General features: G+C 33.2%; 1 protein-coding gene across 1 annotated transcript; it reads left to right on the top strand.

Annotated features, from left to right (window-relative positions):
* Nucleotides 1–5,014: 5,014 nt before the first annotated feature.
* LOC129302989 (protein SICKLE) lies at nt 5,015–7,445 on the top strand. Its single transcript, XM_054941957.1, is given in 3 exon segments — nt 5,015–5,075; nt 5,078–5,343; nt 6,199–7,445. Coding segments are annotated over 3 exon segments (915 nt in total). The 3' UTR covers nt 6,787–7,445.
* The last annotated feature ends 11,082 nt before the right edge of the window (nt 7,446–18,527 follow it).

Here is an 18,527-nt window from a genome sequence, read left to right as displayed (position 1 = left end):
TCGACTCATGAAAACCCTCTTCCTCCCACATCACGCGCAAACGTCGTCGGCCGCTTGTCGCTCGTCCACTTCTGCTCTTCCTCCTTGCATCGCCGCTTGTCGCTCACTCTCTTCCTCACATCGTCAGTCGCCGCTTTCTCATCTTCCTCACATCGCCTTCTCTGCGAATCGCCCTCTTTCCCGCACCGCTGCTGCTCCGTTCGCGTTCTAGATCATTCCCAATGTCGCTGTTGCGTTGCATTCGTAGTCGAAGATCATAATCAGCCTCAGACTCACCGTCTCCCAGCCTCTTGAGTCTTGACGCTCGCCGCCACTGCTTAGCTTGTCTTTCCGGCTTTCACATTTGTGGCTCAGGTAAGTGATTTGTTTTGTTGTGTCTTGGACCAAGTTATGTATGCAGTCGTAGGCACTCGTGTTTGGAAAGGCAGTGTTATTTGCGGATCTCCTTCCACTAGAAACCTTGGATGATCTGCCTTTTGTTTTTATTGAAGGCTGGGTAGTTTTTAGTTTTGTTGTTGCTTTGTGTTTCCTTGTTTATCAACGGATGTTTTTTATTTAGAGTGATAACCTCTACTTATGAAGTGAGAAATAGATGTACCCATCTCAAATCTTATTTATCATTTAGATTTCTCTCAAACTGATACATCTTTCTTTGCAAGTTACAACAACTTTTACATACTCATCTAAGATACTTATTGTGGGGGGTGGGGGAAAGAGGTGGAAATCGAAGAAATTGTTGGTCCTATTTGAGAAGATGAGCAAAAAGTATAGATTACTTAGATTAGATATAAACAACTCAAATTGTATACCCACCTCAGGCAAAACGCATCGGGTTCTTATTGGAGAATTGAGAGTGGAAGATAGTTAAACTAATCAAGGACTATCATATTACAAATTGAGTTGGGGAAGTGGCCGGACTATCCACCTTTACGGCTTTACCCAGTGGAGGCGATAGGAAACTAGTGGATTAGAGTGTATTGGAGGGCGAAATTTTTGGCCTCCAAGGTTCGGATACTATCCACCTAAATCTTTCTTTTCATGCAACCTTTCAATGATGCGATTACAGTTGTTCTCACTGGGTATTACATTGCGTGAAGCAAAGATTTTTGTTTTAGTGTGGACAATTTGCTGATGTTCGGCTGTGCCAACCTGATATGCTTCTTTGCAAATATTTTTTCAATCCGTGAAAATGCGGATAATATTTTATTTCTGTGTCAATCCATGCGGATATGTTAATGTTCAACTAAGCAAATAAATTTTCAATGATTTCTACTTCTTCTGGGCTAATCTGGTACAAATGCCTCTTTATCAACCTATTATTATTCGTCTTGGGTAGTTCAAAATTTGCTCCCTCTCCTTTCCTCTACACAGCCCTCCTGACACCCTTGGCAGGAAACATCTCTCTCTCTTATTTGAACGAAGTGATCTTCCCTATCTGCTTCACTTTTGTCTCCTTTGTGCAACCAAGTGTGCGAGCATGTGGAAGGAGGCTGGTTTCTTTTTCCTGTGCCAAAATTTTGCATGACCGAATGGTCCTCAATGATCCTACTGTATTGCTGAGTCTAGTTTTTCTTGACTTTGTTGTCCTCTACCTTTTATGGAATTAGTCACGGATGTTTTGAAGTTATACAGTACATCAAAAGATCCTACAACAACAACAACAACAAGCCTTTATCCCATTAGGTGGGGTCGGCTACATGGATTGCAAGACGCCATTGTGCTCTATCATCTATTAAGCTTTTAGAAATATTATTAATTAAGAGATCGCGTTCAACAACTTCCAAGAGTGTTCTCTTAGGCCTTCCTCTACCTCTTTTAATTGGACTTAAAGTTATATGTTCCACTCTTCTCACTGGTGCCTCCCTTGGTCTTCTTTGTACATGCCCAAACCATCTCAACCGATTTTCTACCATTTTTTCCTCAATAGGTGCCACCCTTACTTTTTCGCGTATGTGCTCATTTCGAATTTTATCTTTACGTGTATGTCCGCACATCCATCGTAACATTCTCATCTCTGCTACTCCAACTTTATGCTCTTGCTGTCCCGTTAGAGCCCAGCATTCACTACTATATAACATTGCCGGTCTGATAGCAGTACGATAAAACTTTCCTTTAAGTTTATTAGGCACCTTACGGTCACAAATAACTCCTTTAGCTTTTCTCCAATTAAACCACCCAACTTGAATTCTATGTGAAATATCTCCACTGATTTCGCCATCATTTTGAATAATGGCTCCCAAATATCTAAACTTTTCCACTTGAGGTATAATTTGATCTCCCAATTTCACTTCCAAATTATTTTCGAATAGTCCTTTACCAAATTTACAATATAAATATTCCGTCTTACTTCTACTCAGACGAAAACCTTTCGACTCCAATGTCCTCCTCCATAACTCAAATTTGCAATTAACCTCTTCTCTTGTCTCTGCTATAAGAACTATATCATCCGCGAAGAGCATACATTTCGGGATTTCCTCTTGAATATGTTCCGTCAAAACATTTAAAATCAAGTTAAACAAATAAGGACTCAGAGATGATCCCTGATGTAGTCCAATCTTTATAGGAAAATCCTTTGTTTGACCACTAGGCGTTCTTATACTAGTTTTTACCCCCTCATACATATCTTGTATGGCTTTAATATAAGCAATCCGTACTTCCTTTTTTTCCAACGCTTTCCAAAGCACTTCTCTTGGTATACGGTCATAAGCTTTTTCCAAATCAATAAAAACATGTGTAGATCTTTATCTTTACAACGATACTTTTCCATTAATCCCCTTAGTAGATAAATTGCCTCTGTAGTTGATCTACCTGGCATAAAACCAAATTGATTCTCAGAAATACTTGTCTCCAATCTCAACCTGTGCTCAATTACTTTCTCCCACAATTTCATTGTGTGGCTCATGAGTTTAATCCCTCTATAGTTAGTACAATTCTGAATATCTCCTTTATTTTTATAAATAGGAATTAATGTACTTCTCCTCCACTCATCAGGCATTTTCTTGGACCGTAAAATCATATTAAATAACTTAGTTAACCATCTCACCCCTTCTTCACCTAAACATTTCCACGCTTCGATAGATATACAATCAGGTCCGTTGGCTCTACCATTTGCCATTTTCTTAAGAGCTTCCTTTACCTCCTTATCACGTATTTTTCGATAGAATGACAAATTTTGTTCTCCTTCACCAGTTACTAAATCCTCCAAGTTACTAGATGAATCCTCTCCATCATTGAAAAGTTTAGAAAAATAAGTCTCCCATCTATTTTTAATTTCATCATCTGTAACTAAAATTCTTCCCTCTTCATCCTTAATACACCTTACCTGTTCTAGATCTCTTGATTTTCTTTCCCTACTCTTGGCAATCTTATAAATATTTTGCTCTCCTTCCTTCGTCTCAAGGTTCTTATAAAATTATTCAAAAGCTTTAGAACGAGCTTCACCCACAGCTCTCTTAGTTTCCTTCTTAGCCATACGGTACCTTCCCAATTTTCCTCATTGTTACACAAATGTATGGCTTTAAAACAGTTCTTCTTATACTTGATTTTGTCCTGTACACTATTATTCCACCACCAAGACTCCTTATCTCTCGGACCAGAACCTTTCGATTCTCCCAAAACTACTTTTGCAACCTCCCCTATCTTTTTAGCCATATCCTCCCATATAATGTTAGCACTTCCCTGAGAATCCCAAATTCCTTTATCCAAAAGATTTCGCTTGAAAATATCTTGCTTCTCACCTTTTAATTGCCACCACCTAATCCTTGGTGTTACTACTTGTCGACGTTTTTGGATTTTACTCATAATACACACATCAAGGACTAGGACCCTATGTTGTGTCGTTACAGCATCTCCGGGTATCACCTTACAATTTTTACAAAGTTTTCTATCTGTGTTCCTAACCAAAAGAAAATCAATCTGCGACCTTGAGGCTCCACTTTTGTAAGTGATGAGATGCTCATCTCTCTTCTTGAAACAAGTGTTGGCAATCTTAAAATCATACGCCAATGAGAAATCAAGAAGAGTTTGTCCTTCATTGTTTAGCTCTCCAAAACCAAAACCACCATGCACCCTCGCATACTGACCAGCTTCCCTCCCGACATGCCCATTAAAGTCTCCTCCAATAAAAATCTTTTCACTCTGTGGTATGTGTCGAATCAACCCCTCTAGATCCTCCCAAAATAATTCCTTAAGACTGGCTTCTGTCCCGACTTGCGGCGCATAAGCGCTAACAATATTAACAGTCTCACGTCCAATTATCATTTTTAAAGAAATAATTCTGTCTCCAATTCTGCTAACTTCTACAACGTTCTTCTTCCACTCCTTATCTATAATGATGCCTACTCCATTGCGTGCACTTACTTTTCCTGTATACCAAAGTTTGAAACCTTGAATATCCTTAGCTTCTTCTCCACGCCATTTTGTTTCTTGTAAGCAAATGATATTGATTTTCCTTAGAATCATAACCCCTACAACCTCTACAGATTTACAATTTAATGTCCCAACATTCCAAGTACCAAATCTAATTTTGCTCTTATGGACTAACTTCTTTAGCCGCGTGCGTCCAGAATGACGCGGTAACCCTTGCTCATTTAACACTACATCCGGGCGCCGATGCAGCGGCTCTAACTCACTTATCACTGTACTCGAGCCATGCAGCGCGTTACTTACGGGCAACGACCTAGCATTAACATTATAACGTCTATTGTCCATGTTCATGATAGATTCAACAAATTTTTACATTGGCTGTTGATGGCCTAACACAACCCTCCTCCTTTACCCGGGCTTGGGACCGGCTATAAACATAGGCGGAGTTACATCAAAAGATCCTACAAATTCTTCATTGTTTTTCCCCTTCAATTAAATGGGTAAATACTACATTAGAGGATAAAAGAGCTGTATCATATTTGTTATGCCGTTTCAGTGCTGTTTAGGGGCACAGTTCCTGGTCTCTGCTTATCAAATATGATTGCAATAATCCATATTTTGACTTCATTATTTTTTATTCTCAGACTACATGGAGGATTCAGGGCAAAGAAAGAGACGGCTGGAAGAAATGCGCAAGCAAGCTGAGCTGAGTGAAGCACAGGTGCCATTGAAGCTTCTGGTTCTGGAACGTACTCTCCTCTCTCAAATCCTCTGATTGAGACTTCTTCAACTATGCCAGCACAGGATAAATCCTATGCTTCCCCAAGATTTGACTTCTACACAGATCCTATGGCTGCTTTCTCTTCTAACAAGAAGAAGAGCAATGTCCAGACAGCACCTGTTCATTCCACCCCTCCAACTCTGTTAGTTCACCTACGGCTCAATTTTCATCACATATGCCTCCACCGCTATGCTCAGGTACTGTTACATCCATCCATAATTAGGTACTTATAGCTAGTATCCACTTATTTGAGCTGCTTGGGGTGGATAATTGATTGTAGATTGCCTAAGATTGCTCCTTCTGTCTAGCATTAAATAGAGGAGCACACTGATCATGACTTGAAGGAACATTGAGAAAAAAATCTTTTGATATGAAAAGGTTCTCTGTCAGTGGAAGCAATAGACTACATCCATGTAAATTGAAGTGCAGCATTTTTTACTGTTCTGATATATAAGAGGTACTTTTCATAGATAAAGAGGCACTTTTCTTTTCCTTTATCTTTTTTCTCCCTTATTGTGCCACAAGAAAGGCCTCATGGCCTAGGGAGTAGGGATTTTTTTGGCTGATTCGCACACAAACACACACAAAAGGGCCGCTACCTACTATGTTTCACCCCTATCTCAAGATAGCATATAAATTCAAAAAAAGGCCTAATATTTCTAATTATTAAAAAGCTGTCAGTCAGCTTCCAGTCCCCGGTGAATTAGCAATGCATGACACTTCATGCTGAGCTAGAATGAACATCAGAACTCTCCAAATTGCACCAAAAGTGTCATTCAACTTCAAAATGTTAGCCCTGGACCAAATACACCAAGATCCACGAGCATCTTTCCCAAAAAACACCTTCATCCAAATCCGCTGTCTACCACAAATTTTGCCAGCATGGGACGAACTGAACCAAAATTTATGCTGGCTTATTTTTCATTGTAATATGCTGCATATTAATGAGTTTATTGTATTAGAAAATCATGTCATTGCTCTGATTGCCTTTCCTTTTTTCCCTCTCTGATATCTCTTGTTCACTGAACATAACAGAATCAATGAATTCACAGATGACTCACTCTTTCACTCAAGGATCGCCAGTAGTCAACAGAAACCCAATCTGGAATGGGCCCAGAGGGTCCCCTCAATATTATTTCCCGCCCCGATATCAAAGTCCTGGATTTGAAATATCAGGCAAGCCTTTTTATAATCCTGGACCGCACATAACTCATCAATCCAGGCACAGGCCCAATCTTTCTCCAGGATACAATCATAGTCCTGGTCTTAGTCCAGGAAGAGGCCGAGGTGGCTGGCACAACACTAGAAATGATGCTTCAGGGTGGGGTGGTGGACAGCGGCTGAGTTCTCGTGGTCGTTTCTCCAGTGAGGACAAGCCACATGATGTAGATCGGTTCTACAAGAAGTCTATGGTTGAGGATCCGTGGCAGCTTTTGAAGCCTGTCATATGGAATGTGACTGATGCTAGCTCAAATAGTATATGTACACCTGGGAGTTCAAAGTCCTGGGCTTCAAACTCATCAAGTGCAAATAAAGGAGGATCTTCTGCTGCCCCAGTGAAGTCCAGTTCTCAACCAAGCCTTGCCGAGTACTTGGCTGCAGCATTTAACGCAGCTGCTAACGGTACAGAAAATGTATAATGGTTGGTAGCTTCGTGAAGAGCCTGACATTATACTGATACTTAGAATGTTAAGAAGTCACCGCGTTGATGGTTGTCGAAGAGGCAGTTTACTGGAGCAAATGTTCCACATATAAAAACACTAGTTTTTTTAGTTCGTTAACCTAACAATTGTGCCTGGATTTTTAATATAAATGGTAGCGCTGTAGCTGTTGAATGCTGCAGCTATTGACTTGCCAAGGAGATGCTATGGCAAGGGAAGAGAAACGTTACTGTCTTGTGGGAAATTTAGAAAATGCTACAGGTGATTCTAAATTCAGATGGTCCCAAGTTCCAAGATCTTGTTTTGTTCGGCGGAAGACTCCACCATAGGGGATTGAGAACTTAGAAAGGATGTGATTCGCCTTGGAAGTGAATGTGCCAGTGGCAAGATAGGACTTCTCCCTTGTGGACATGCACATTGGTGTTTAGTGGTATGGAGAGTATGGGAAGTTGGGTAGTTGTGATACGATGTATGGTTGTAATATTTTGTGGCCTGGATAATGTTTCTCTGAAACTGTAACAAGAGCCGTCCCTGTGGCTCTTCCTCTTCTTCTTCTTTTTGTAAACTATATGTTTATTTTATTTTTTTTATTTTAAAAAATATTCTGTTTGGAAAAAATGATTTAATTTATAATTGAAGCCATAAAACTATAATTTAGACCTTTCAAATTGACTCATTCATAATTTAAATCATTGTCTAAAAAGTTACACATTTAATTAACTCTTAATCATCGTGATCAATAACAATATTTAAAATATGTATTGGAGCAAGTAATATGATTGTTCAATTTCATGCATTAAAATTACCCATACATTTCAATCATTCTTTGCTGTTTCTTAGAGCTTGAATTTAATTGATAGCTCGCTCTAACTATGAGATGGCTTAATCCCTTTCATATATATTTTTTTTAAAAAATTATGTACAAGTCTCGTAAAGTAAATTTATTAATAGATAAATTGTGTTAAATTTAAAAACCACATCAAATTTCTTGAGATTTGAATGTAATTCAAAATTAAAGTGTAAAAATAATAATGTTAATATTAAAAATATATTATATCAATCAAGCAATTTATAATTACTTCATGAATAATTTATAATTATCACTTTAAGTTTTCATAACTATAACTTTAACTTTTCATGTCAATTATTCAAACATTTTAACTATTAAATATATGAAGTTATAATTATAAAAAATTAAAAGGATAGTTGTAAATTAGTGATAAAATAGTTATAAATAATTAATATTAAATTGTAGTAGTAATGCATAATCAGTTTAACTATTAGATATGGGAAATTAAAGTTGTAAAAAGTTGAAGTGATTATAAATTATTGATAAAATATTTGTAAATAATTAGTATTAAACTTTTTAATAATGTATAAATTGGTTTAATTATTAAATATGTAAAGTCTTTATTGTAAAAAGTTAAAATAATAGTTGTAATTTACTGATGAAGTAGTTATAAATTACTTAATTGATATAATATATTTTTAACAAGGAAATTATTATCTTTTATTTTATAAAAAAAAAATCTACCGAAGGCTCAATAGTGTATGGAGGCTAAGAACCCCTCCTTGGCCTTTTTAGATCCATCTCTTGTTACTTTTAAGAAAACTTAAATACTTGAGATTATGTGCTTAATGTTTTTCTCTAATTAAATTAAAAATAGCAATAATAAGACTTATTTACTTAATAAAATAGCAATAAATCAATTTTGAGGACCAACCTCTTTTTAATATTTAGAAAACCCTTTAATTATACCTAAATTGCTCCTCCATGTTAAACGAACAATTTTTCTATTTTTCTTTTTTTAAAAAAACACTGATTCTTTGCACTCATACACTAATCAAGGAACCACCAAGGAGACAAAGCAATGATCAACTGTGACATATGATGTCAATGGAGGAGCAATCGGCGGTGTGAGCGAGGATATGGTCAGATGAGGTTAAAAACAACAAGGAAGTAGTGCATATTGGGTTTGAAATTTTGCAGATCTATCTCTTGTAAGAAAAATTTGTTGCAATGTAATAGAGGCATGCCACTCTAGTTCACTTTTCCCTTCTTGTGAGTTGCTTCTTCTCATCTTCACTCCGTCTGAATAATAGAGTTAGTTAATCAAAGAAATGTTGCTGGTGTTCTACATGTTTGAGGACTTGATATCATAGAAGTTATTATTTAAAGGATATACACTGTGTTTTTGTGAAAATAAAGGGTAGATGATCCTTTTGCGTCCATAATTTTCATGTTATATAACAGGTTTTCATGATTTAAAAAAAAAGATCACTTTCTTGGAAAAGAGTAGAAAAATGCTGTGACTTTCATGTATCCAACCAAATAAAGTTTGGGTGCAAGTATATAGCTTGAGATTAAAGGTGCAAGGTGTAAGGTAATGAGTTTTGGTGCAAACTTATAGGTTTGGGATGCAAAAGTATAGGTGTAATACGGTAAATGTTTACACTTATTTTTTATAAATTAATAGTTTGATAAACTATTTTAACAATTTTGAACTCTTACCATGATAGAAAAGAGTTATTTCTATAATAAAAATATTTTATAAATAGTCTACCACGATAAAAAAGGTCTATCATGATAGAAAAATTTAAACATAATTAATTTACCTTGCCATGGTAATTAAGAAAACTAGTCATTAAATACTTCAAGTGCATACCTTTGTTACAATTTCAAAACCATGGTCATATGAATAACACTTCACAAACCGTACTTTTACTATAAATACTCAACTCAAGCCTAATTATACTTTTTTAATCACTGGTTATCACCAAACAAAACTACCATATGAAGGCATAAATTTTGCTTCACAAATATCCAGGGCCTTATGGGACAGATAGAATTCTCTTAACATATAAAATACAATAATTCTTAAATAAAATCTAGATGCTCAATATATATATATATATATACACATACATATGTTTGTCTTAAGTTGTCATAATATACATATAAAAATAAAGAGGCTGAATTATAAAACGATGTCTCATATATTGAATTACGTCTTAGGTACTCCTATAGTTGAACTTTGTAAAATCTCCTCTTTCAAACATAATTAAAAACTTTTGTTAAAAAAAATATAATTAAAAACCATAACTTAAGGTAATCGAGGAATTAACCCCTAAATAATTACTAAGTTATAATTTAAAATAAAGGGATTTCAAGTTTTCGTAGACTAAAAATGAGTTAAAACCCTTCATTAGACATTTAATTAGAGTAAAATTATGTTACGAAAGCATGATATATATCAGAGGTTGAAAAGTCTCAATGTGTTGAAAACAAAGTAATGCGCCGCGGCTTGTTGCTTTTTGTGCAATGCGCCATGTTGCTTTTTGTGCAACGCGGCTTGCACAGCGGCGTGTTGCATGTTTTCATGACAACAAAATTCGAACAACTTTCAACGTGCTTCGTTTCTCTGTCCGACATTCAAATGAGATAATTTAGATGTCTGCATAAAGCTTTTTTTATAAACCAACTAATGGCACAGGTTTTGCTTTCAAAAAAAGTCACACTAGGAAGTTGGAAACCTAAATATATTTTTACCACTTTTCTTAACTTTCACAACAAAAATGGTGTCCAAAACCCAACACAAGTGTCAAAAGCCTTTCTTGACACCTAAATCATATTCATTAAACTTATGACTACTTGTACAACACACCACACGTACAAATATATTTCATATCAAAATTTCACTCCTTAACCCCTTTAATACCAAAAATAGAAGGGGGAGGCTTTGGCATTGCCTTTCAAAATAGCATTTAACAATGTAATCTAATGAATATTCTTACACTTACACTAGTATTCTTGTAACATCCCAATTTAAATTTTAATAGTTAATTTGGGTTAATAAAAATTTTAAAAAATATTTAGAGGTAAATAAATTAGTAGGAAATGATCATTAAATCTAACTTAGGATATAATTCTAAATTAAAATTTTAAAAAAAAATTAAAAAAATTAAAAAAAATTATTATTATTAATTAATTAAAAAATATTATTAAATTATTATTATAAAAAAAAGAGGTATGCAAAAAAAAAAAGAAGAGAAGAAGAAAAAGAGAATTTGCTTTCAGTCGCCGCATCAATAGTAATATAAAATAATAAAAAAAGGGGAGAGAGAGAAAAGAAGAAATAATAAAAAAAAGATGTGGGACCCACTGAATTTTTATAAAAACTCACCCGTTTCCTTTTATTTCTTCAATTCTTTTCCTGCGCGCGAGCTGAGGCGGAGAGAAGCGAGTCGCCGGTGCGAAATATCTAAATTTTTAAGGTAAGAGTTTTTAATAGGATATTTAGGTGTGATTTTAAGCTTTTCAAGACTAAGTAAGTGTTCTAAAAAATTTTTTTAGTCATCCTTCTTCTTTAGTTTCTGAGTTTGTAGTGGTAGAAAATTTAAGATCTAGAAGATGGATGAATTTATGTTGAATAAATATGATTTTTGAGGTTGTCAGTAGTATAATAAATGTTCTAGAGTATAAATTTATTGATGATCTTTGAATTTGTGGCTTATGGATCAAATTCTAAACTAGATCTGAAAATATATGTTGATTTATTGAGGTTTAGATGATTATTTAGGATGAGAAATGAATTATTATGGTTATAGGATTATGATTCTAAGCTAGAGACTCAATTTTTAATTTTTGGGTATTTTAGGTACAAATTTATGAAATAAAAAGAAAATTTTGATAATAGAAATTAGTTTAGAAGTTGATTTTTAGATTATTAATGTTTATTGATAATTAAAAGAGGAGTTAAAAAATTTTACTTAATAGTATTAACTCTAGATTTGTATTAAGATTGAGATTAGAAATTATGTTATATTTTTAATTCTATTATTAGAATTATTTTATTAGTTTCGAAAATTGAAACTAATATTTATAAATAATATGTTATTTGTAGATTGTATTACTGGTGAAGATTGTGGTGAGAGAGAAATTTTAAGAAATAATTTATTGAAAAAGCCATAAGGTAACCATGCTTTTAATTTATGATTTGTGTTACTTCATGTTAATTGGGTGATTATTAAGAAAATATAAATTTTGTAATATTATATAATTGTGCAATATTATTATGAATTTGTTTGATATTGTGGGAGGTGTTGGGAGACTTGCTATTATTGTTGTATTTATGTGCCACGTGGTACGTCCCTATTGGAGCTCAATAGGTGGCTTGTAAGGGCTCGAGCTAATCTACCTTTGGTCAGGTAATTTAGCACCGAGTGAGGGTTACGGCTCGAGGTTAATGGAGATATAAGGATGGTTGTTTGTGTGTATTACAATATTTCTTATATTTGTTGAAATTATGTTATTTTTAATTCTCACTTAGTAAGCACACACTTAACTGTTTGTATACACTATCATAAATTGGCTTTAGTTACTAGGACTTTTGAGTCTCATTATGTGGTTAACAATTTTCAGGAGAAGAGCCACAAGTGACACATGGAGGAGTCCTAGAGGCTTAGTGGTATAGATCCACTGTCTCTTTTGGGTATTTAATTTATGATTTATAATGTGTTATATTGCCAATATTAGAGCTTTTTGTTTATTGTCAATTATATGAATATATAAATGTAATCATGCCTTTCAAACTATTTCTATTTTTGGTACAATTTGAATGACTGTAATTTTAATATTTGGTTTACTTTGGATTGGTTAAAATGGCATGATTATAAGGCCAAATAACTGGCTTGTGTTGAAAATTGACTAAATTGTTTATTTTACTTGTTAGGAGTATAAGGATGGACAAATGTGATTTAGTTTACTTATTGGGAGTATAAGGATGGACAAATGTGATTTAGCCTAATGGCATGTGGGAGGTAAAAATTTATCTGAAATGTTATAGTGTGTGAGTTGAAGTCAATTATAAAATATTTTATATTAAAATTATTGATATAAAAATGTGTTGGGTGGCTGTAACCCAATGTGGTTGAGTTAAATTATTTAAAAAAAAAATTTGGTGTGTTACAATTTTAGTCCTGTCAACATATATAACTTATCATGCACAACCACTCAAGACTCAAAATACAACCCAAACATTTTAAACAACTTTATAGTGCAAGTGTAAAAAAAATGCATATTAGTATTGACAATATTAATCTATTACATAAAATAAATAATTAAACATGGAGGCATAAAATAGGAATACTTTAATTCCTATGTCTCTTGAGCTTTATCTTTCTCTGCATTAGAGTTAGAGCCTGTAAAATGTTAAAAAAGAGGGGTGAGTTTGACTACTCAAAAACCAAGGTAAACCTACCACGTGCAGTTATATAACAATTGAGATAAACACATAGATATGAAATAGATTTTCTTAAAACATGCATTAACACATAATTCACAACTAATCATTTTTCAATTAACTTATTTGCATCACAAACACAAGGTATATTGTCACAAGATGCTTAGACATGTGATCATGACCTAACATCTTAACACGATTTGCCACAATATAATCATGTGACACATTATACAATCACATAAGCATGAGCACACCATCCTTATACCCTTTTTATTTCCTCCAACTAAAACCATGGGTTATAACATTGAATATGGCTTCATTCATGTGACTAGACTACCCGAACTTATCAATAATGAGGTGTGACCTAGCCAAGATCACAGTACTCACTTTCAAACTATGGCTTCTCTCACCCTCGAATCCCTGGGATATCGTATACCCTAAGCTAATCTCCTTAATAAACTAATGAAGACAGCTAGGTTCTAGTCTCTCAATAAATTATGGGACAGTCCTTCGATAAACTATGAACAAGATTATACCCTTTTGCATCGAAAGGCAGCCTAAAATACCATATGAATTTTTATTTACTTTTCTCTCTAGATGAACTCCCGCCTACTGATCATGCCATATATGATGCTCACTCATTTTTTACAATATTAATATATTTCACTATTAGCACATTGGATTCACAATCATACGCTACTCAAGTGAGCATCCATATTGTTTTTAAAAACATACTTCACTTTACTACATCATCAAATCCTCCATTTTTACAAAATCATCACATCAAATAGCATCACAAATTCACTTTCTACAACTTGTACTTATTCTTGGCGTTAAAAATCCTTTTGACTTCAATAACACATTTCAAGTCAAAATAAACATTGCATGCTCACAATTCAATCAATCATCAAATTCAACATGCTTTCATGCTCAAAATCATATGATACATACACATTTTATAATTTACAATCAATTAACAAATAATTACCTAAAGTTAAGTTCCCTCGGTTACCTCAAACTTTTGAGAGGCTAAAGGTTTATCTTTCAATATCTTTGCTTCCAAGCTTGATTTTTCAAGCAAAAATGGTGTCCAATTGCTCAATCTACAATCCATAAATTTTAAAATCATCACCATTATCAAACACACATCTTCAACTCTCATACTTTCACTTCTAAAAAACCCAACACCCTTAATTTTTACCTTTAGACTTATCCATTAGGTTTATTAGCTCTCTTTAGTTTCTAATAGCATTAATAAGCCATTAAATTTCCATTAATGACATTACAATTCTTCTAACGACCCACATTAATGCCATTTTCAAATATTCATGGCACTTACCAACTAACAATCTTTAAAACCATTATTATTATGTTTAAATACTCTAATTAACTCTCATTAACTCCATTTGAGTTAATGAGTTCAAATTCATAACCTATATGGATTAAACATTATCATTCCAACTCAAACCTTAACTAAAAATTTCATGAAAATGGAAGAGAATGGAAGATTAGGGTATAGGGTACTTACTTTAGATCATTACTAGCTCCAAAATACTCTCCAAATATGAACCCTAGCAGAGCTTCCCATTAGCTCTTCATTTTCTTCCCTTTTCTCCTTCAAATTTTATGTCTGTTCGTTACTTTAGTGTGCAAAAAATGGGCAGTGAGTCATGGCACACGCAACACGCATTATGAAACATGGCACAGAGAGGCCTTTATACTTTAGTAGTCATCTGTGCGTAGTGGTGGACGTGTTACACATCGTAACATATGGCAGAGAGGCATTTTCTTCGTGTTTTTCCTCTTTTTGATGGCCTGGTGGTCTGATCTCACTCCAGACCCATATAACTAGGGGTAAAAATACAATCGAATCTAATATTAGATCTCTTTGGCCATATGCCACATCAAATCATTCAATTACTACTATAATTAAAATCAATTAATTTCTCAGTAATTCATGGATTAAAATTTGGGATGTTACAAACTCACTCCTAAAAAAACTTTAATAACACGGGGAATGAAACTTAAAAATTTTAATAACCAAATATTAATATGTAACAATGCATATGAAGTAGTCAATCATGCAATTGTTAAGTGGACAAATAAAATAATTATCTAACAACAATCTGAACACTTATTAGCATGACTATACCTTATATCTCTTTTTATGCCATGCTCAAACACCAAATTAGTCGATCAAAGGTGAGTTAGACTAAGCTATAAGTAATACATTGGTTTCAATGAGGGCTTATTATATGATAATTTAACTAAACAAAAATCCCTACTAAACAATTTTCAATATACTTTGACCAGTCATCTATTTATAGCAACCGAACAAAAATCATTCGGTACATTCTTATATCAACCAAACAAATTATCTCATGTTTTCAGCAATGCCAATATTTACAAAATATACATAATTATAAAATTTAACCCACTTGGCAATTATTTATAGACAAAAATATACATATATATTATTTATCAATAAAAATATACATATAAAATATATCTTGTGTCTTGGACAACATGTTCCTTTGTACAACACCTCTTTCACCGCTCTCTTGGACAACACAATCTACACAACCATTTAATAATATATGTATAATATTAATTTCAAAATACTAAATATTAATTTTATATTGAAATTAATAGATAATTTTAATTTAAAGAGTGAGAAAGTTTAGGCCTAATTTTCATATTAACACTAATTCAAAGTTAGTGCCTCATTTAATTTTCTAAATTCCTTTTTAAAATTCTCATACCTCAATAGACTATACCTAAGTCTTAAATCAATCTTAATATCAAAATTTTATCAATGTATTTTCCAAAAATTCATCCAAAGATAAATTAAAAACTTAAAAATTATCCTCAAGCCGTAAATCATCATTTCATAGCCTTAAAAGACATTTAATCATATTCAAATGAATATTTAATAATTAAAAATTCATCACAACATCTCATATCTAACATAAACTCAACCATAGTACTCTAGAGTCTAACTAAAAAATTTTTAAATTTGAGTTCCAAACTTAAAGAAAAATTCTTTAGCCATTTATTACCCTCCTAGCAAACTCAACATTTATTTTTAAATCATCATAACTTCATATTAACTATCATATAAAAAAATTCTAATAAAAAATGTTTCTCTATTCATCAAAATAATGTTAATATTAGACAGCTCTTGATGAGTGAAAAATATTTATGAAAAGAACTTAAAAAGTGAAAGTTATTTTGAACACCTAAATGATCTAAAAATTTAGAACCTTACCTGAATAACATGAACAGTGCTATGTAGAAGTTGAAATGGAAAGAAGAGAGGGAAAAAACGGTGCGAAAAAATGAGAAGAAGGAGATGATATTTATAATAGGACGTGGATCCTACAATCATTTATTTTATTATTTATATTTATATTTATATTTATATTTTCAAAGGAGCAAACATCATAACCACCAAAAGTTGGTTTTGACTTTTGCCCTTTCTTTTTTTTATAAATATATTTATTTTTAATTATATCATAGAAGCTAATCAATATCTCTTGTATAATTCTAAGCCTAAATTTAACCCATATTTAAATTCCTAAATATGTGATTAACTTCAAATAACCTTGAATATTAATTTATTTATTATCTAAAAATTAGGATATTACAATAGGCTTAGGATACAAGAGTATAGGCTAAAGCTGCAAGGTAGGTTTTAAAATGGGGATGTAAACTTGGTAACTGATAACTGTGCCAGTGTCAAATGAATTTCATGTAACCAATGCACATTATCATGATATACTTGATTGTTATCATGACATGCTTAATTGTTTTCATGAAATATATGGGTATTGACATTTACGTTTCCTTTATTTGTTGAGTTTTCATGTAATTTATGATAATTATCATGAAAGGTTGGGTCTATTTAATGAAATGTATCATCTTGTTATTAGTTTTACATGAGATTCTTTATAGTTATCATGAAATTTAGGGGTATTGACATTAACGTGTCCTCTATTTGTTTAGTTTTGTGTAATTATTGATAGTTATCATGAAAGTTTGGAAACACTTGTAATAACATTCTCCTAATTTATGTATTTTTCATGTATATGAAGCCATATTACCTATATATGGTCAAAAAATTTTACATAGATTACAACTGCATTTTTCCTATACAACAAGTATGCATCATGTAAGAAAATGAATAACAATAATTTTAATGAAACAGCATTCATTTTCTTAATTTAATCTATCTTTCTAGCAAGTACAATCAAAATTAAAAACAAAGAACCTAGGGCGTCCTTTAAAAAAAAATTACAAGTGTGCACATTTGTAATTATACTTTACTACTTGTTTCAATGCTTCATCACCTTCTTCATCTACTAGAGTGCTTTTGTCCAATTTTGTCATTGCACACTTCATCCTCAATCCTTCTAATTCAATACCTAAATATGAAGATATGTTATTTTTGAGCTTATTAATTACCATTCCTTCTTTTACCGTTCATCCATATGCTTTCCCACCATCATATATAAACCCCCTTTTAGCTGTCACAATCGTCCCACCTATGTAGACGAAACTATATGTTTCATTCTCTGGCACATTCATCATTGTACCATGCTAGAATATGGGGTAAAAAAATCAAGAAGAAGCCTCACATATGAGGGAAATACATGAGCAAGGGAGTAAGGAACTAATAACAATATTGAGTTAATTGATTTTTCATGTCATTTGCTTTTTAAGTTTGGGTGCCAGTGGTATCCTTCTATGGTTTGGCAGTGAAGGTCCTACTAGAAAATTTTATCAGGACATCAGACTACGCCAAAATTACTCTCTATTGATGCTCATACAGTTTTACAAATATGTATTATGTCTAGTAATTTTAAGTTCTCAAACTTCTACCTCTACCCTATTTACAAGTCCAAAGAAAATACCTTCGCAACTTTTGAAGCTAAGTGGATGTTGGAGGACGCACCAAATATCAAGAAAAATCACATATGTATTGACTAAAAATGCTCCCCTACTTCCCAATGAATGAACGAAGCATGAAGAATAAGTCCAAGAGGTTAAACCACGCAACCTAAATTACCCACCAAGTAATCTTCAACATCTGAAGAATCATCAAGACACTGGCCGGCAATAGTTCAATCACCATGCTCGACTGACAATGATTGTCAGAGAGGTCACGCACACGAACGACGTTGCTCCTCTAATGTTCAACAACATTCAATCACCTCTTTCTTCATTTATTACGTGTTTTTTTTTTTTAACACAGGCAATTCAATCATTTGCTTAGAAAGTTTTCTTAATATTAAAATGAATTTGATCCTTAAAATTGGCCCAGTTTCTCAACACAATTTGCCTCTTAAGGTCTTTTTTAACAATTCTCCCCAGAATATACTAAGTATGTAAAGCTTTAACCCTTGAGTTTTTTGGGGCTGCAACTTGTAGAGAGAAAAAATATACTTCAAATTCAGATGCAAGCTCTTGATCTACGTG

Source organism: Prosopis cineraria, unplaced genomic scaffold (genome assembly GCF_029017545.1).
Source record: "Prosopis cineraria cultivar Desert tree isolate PC_DT_omini unplaced genomic scaffold, ASM2901754v1 PC2, whole genome shotgun sequence".
Taxonomy (NCBI): Eukaryota; Viridiplantae; Streptophyta; class Magnoliopsida; order Fabales; family Fabaceae; genus Prosopis; species Prosopis cineraria.
This window is presented reverse-complemented; position numbering and strand designations above follow the sequence as displayed.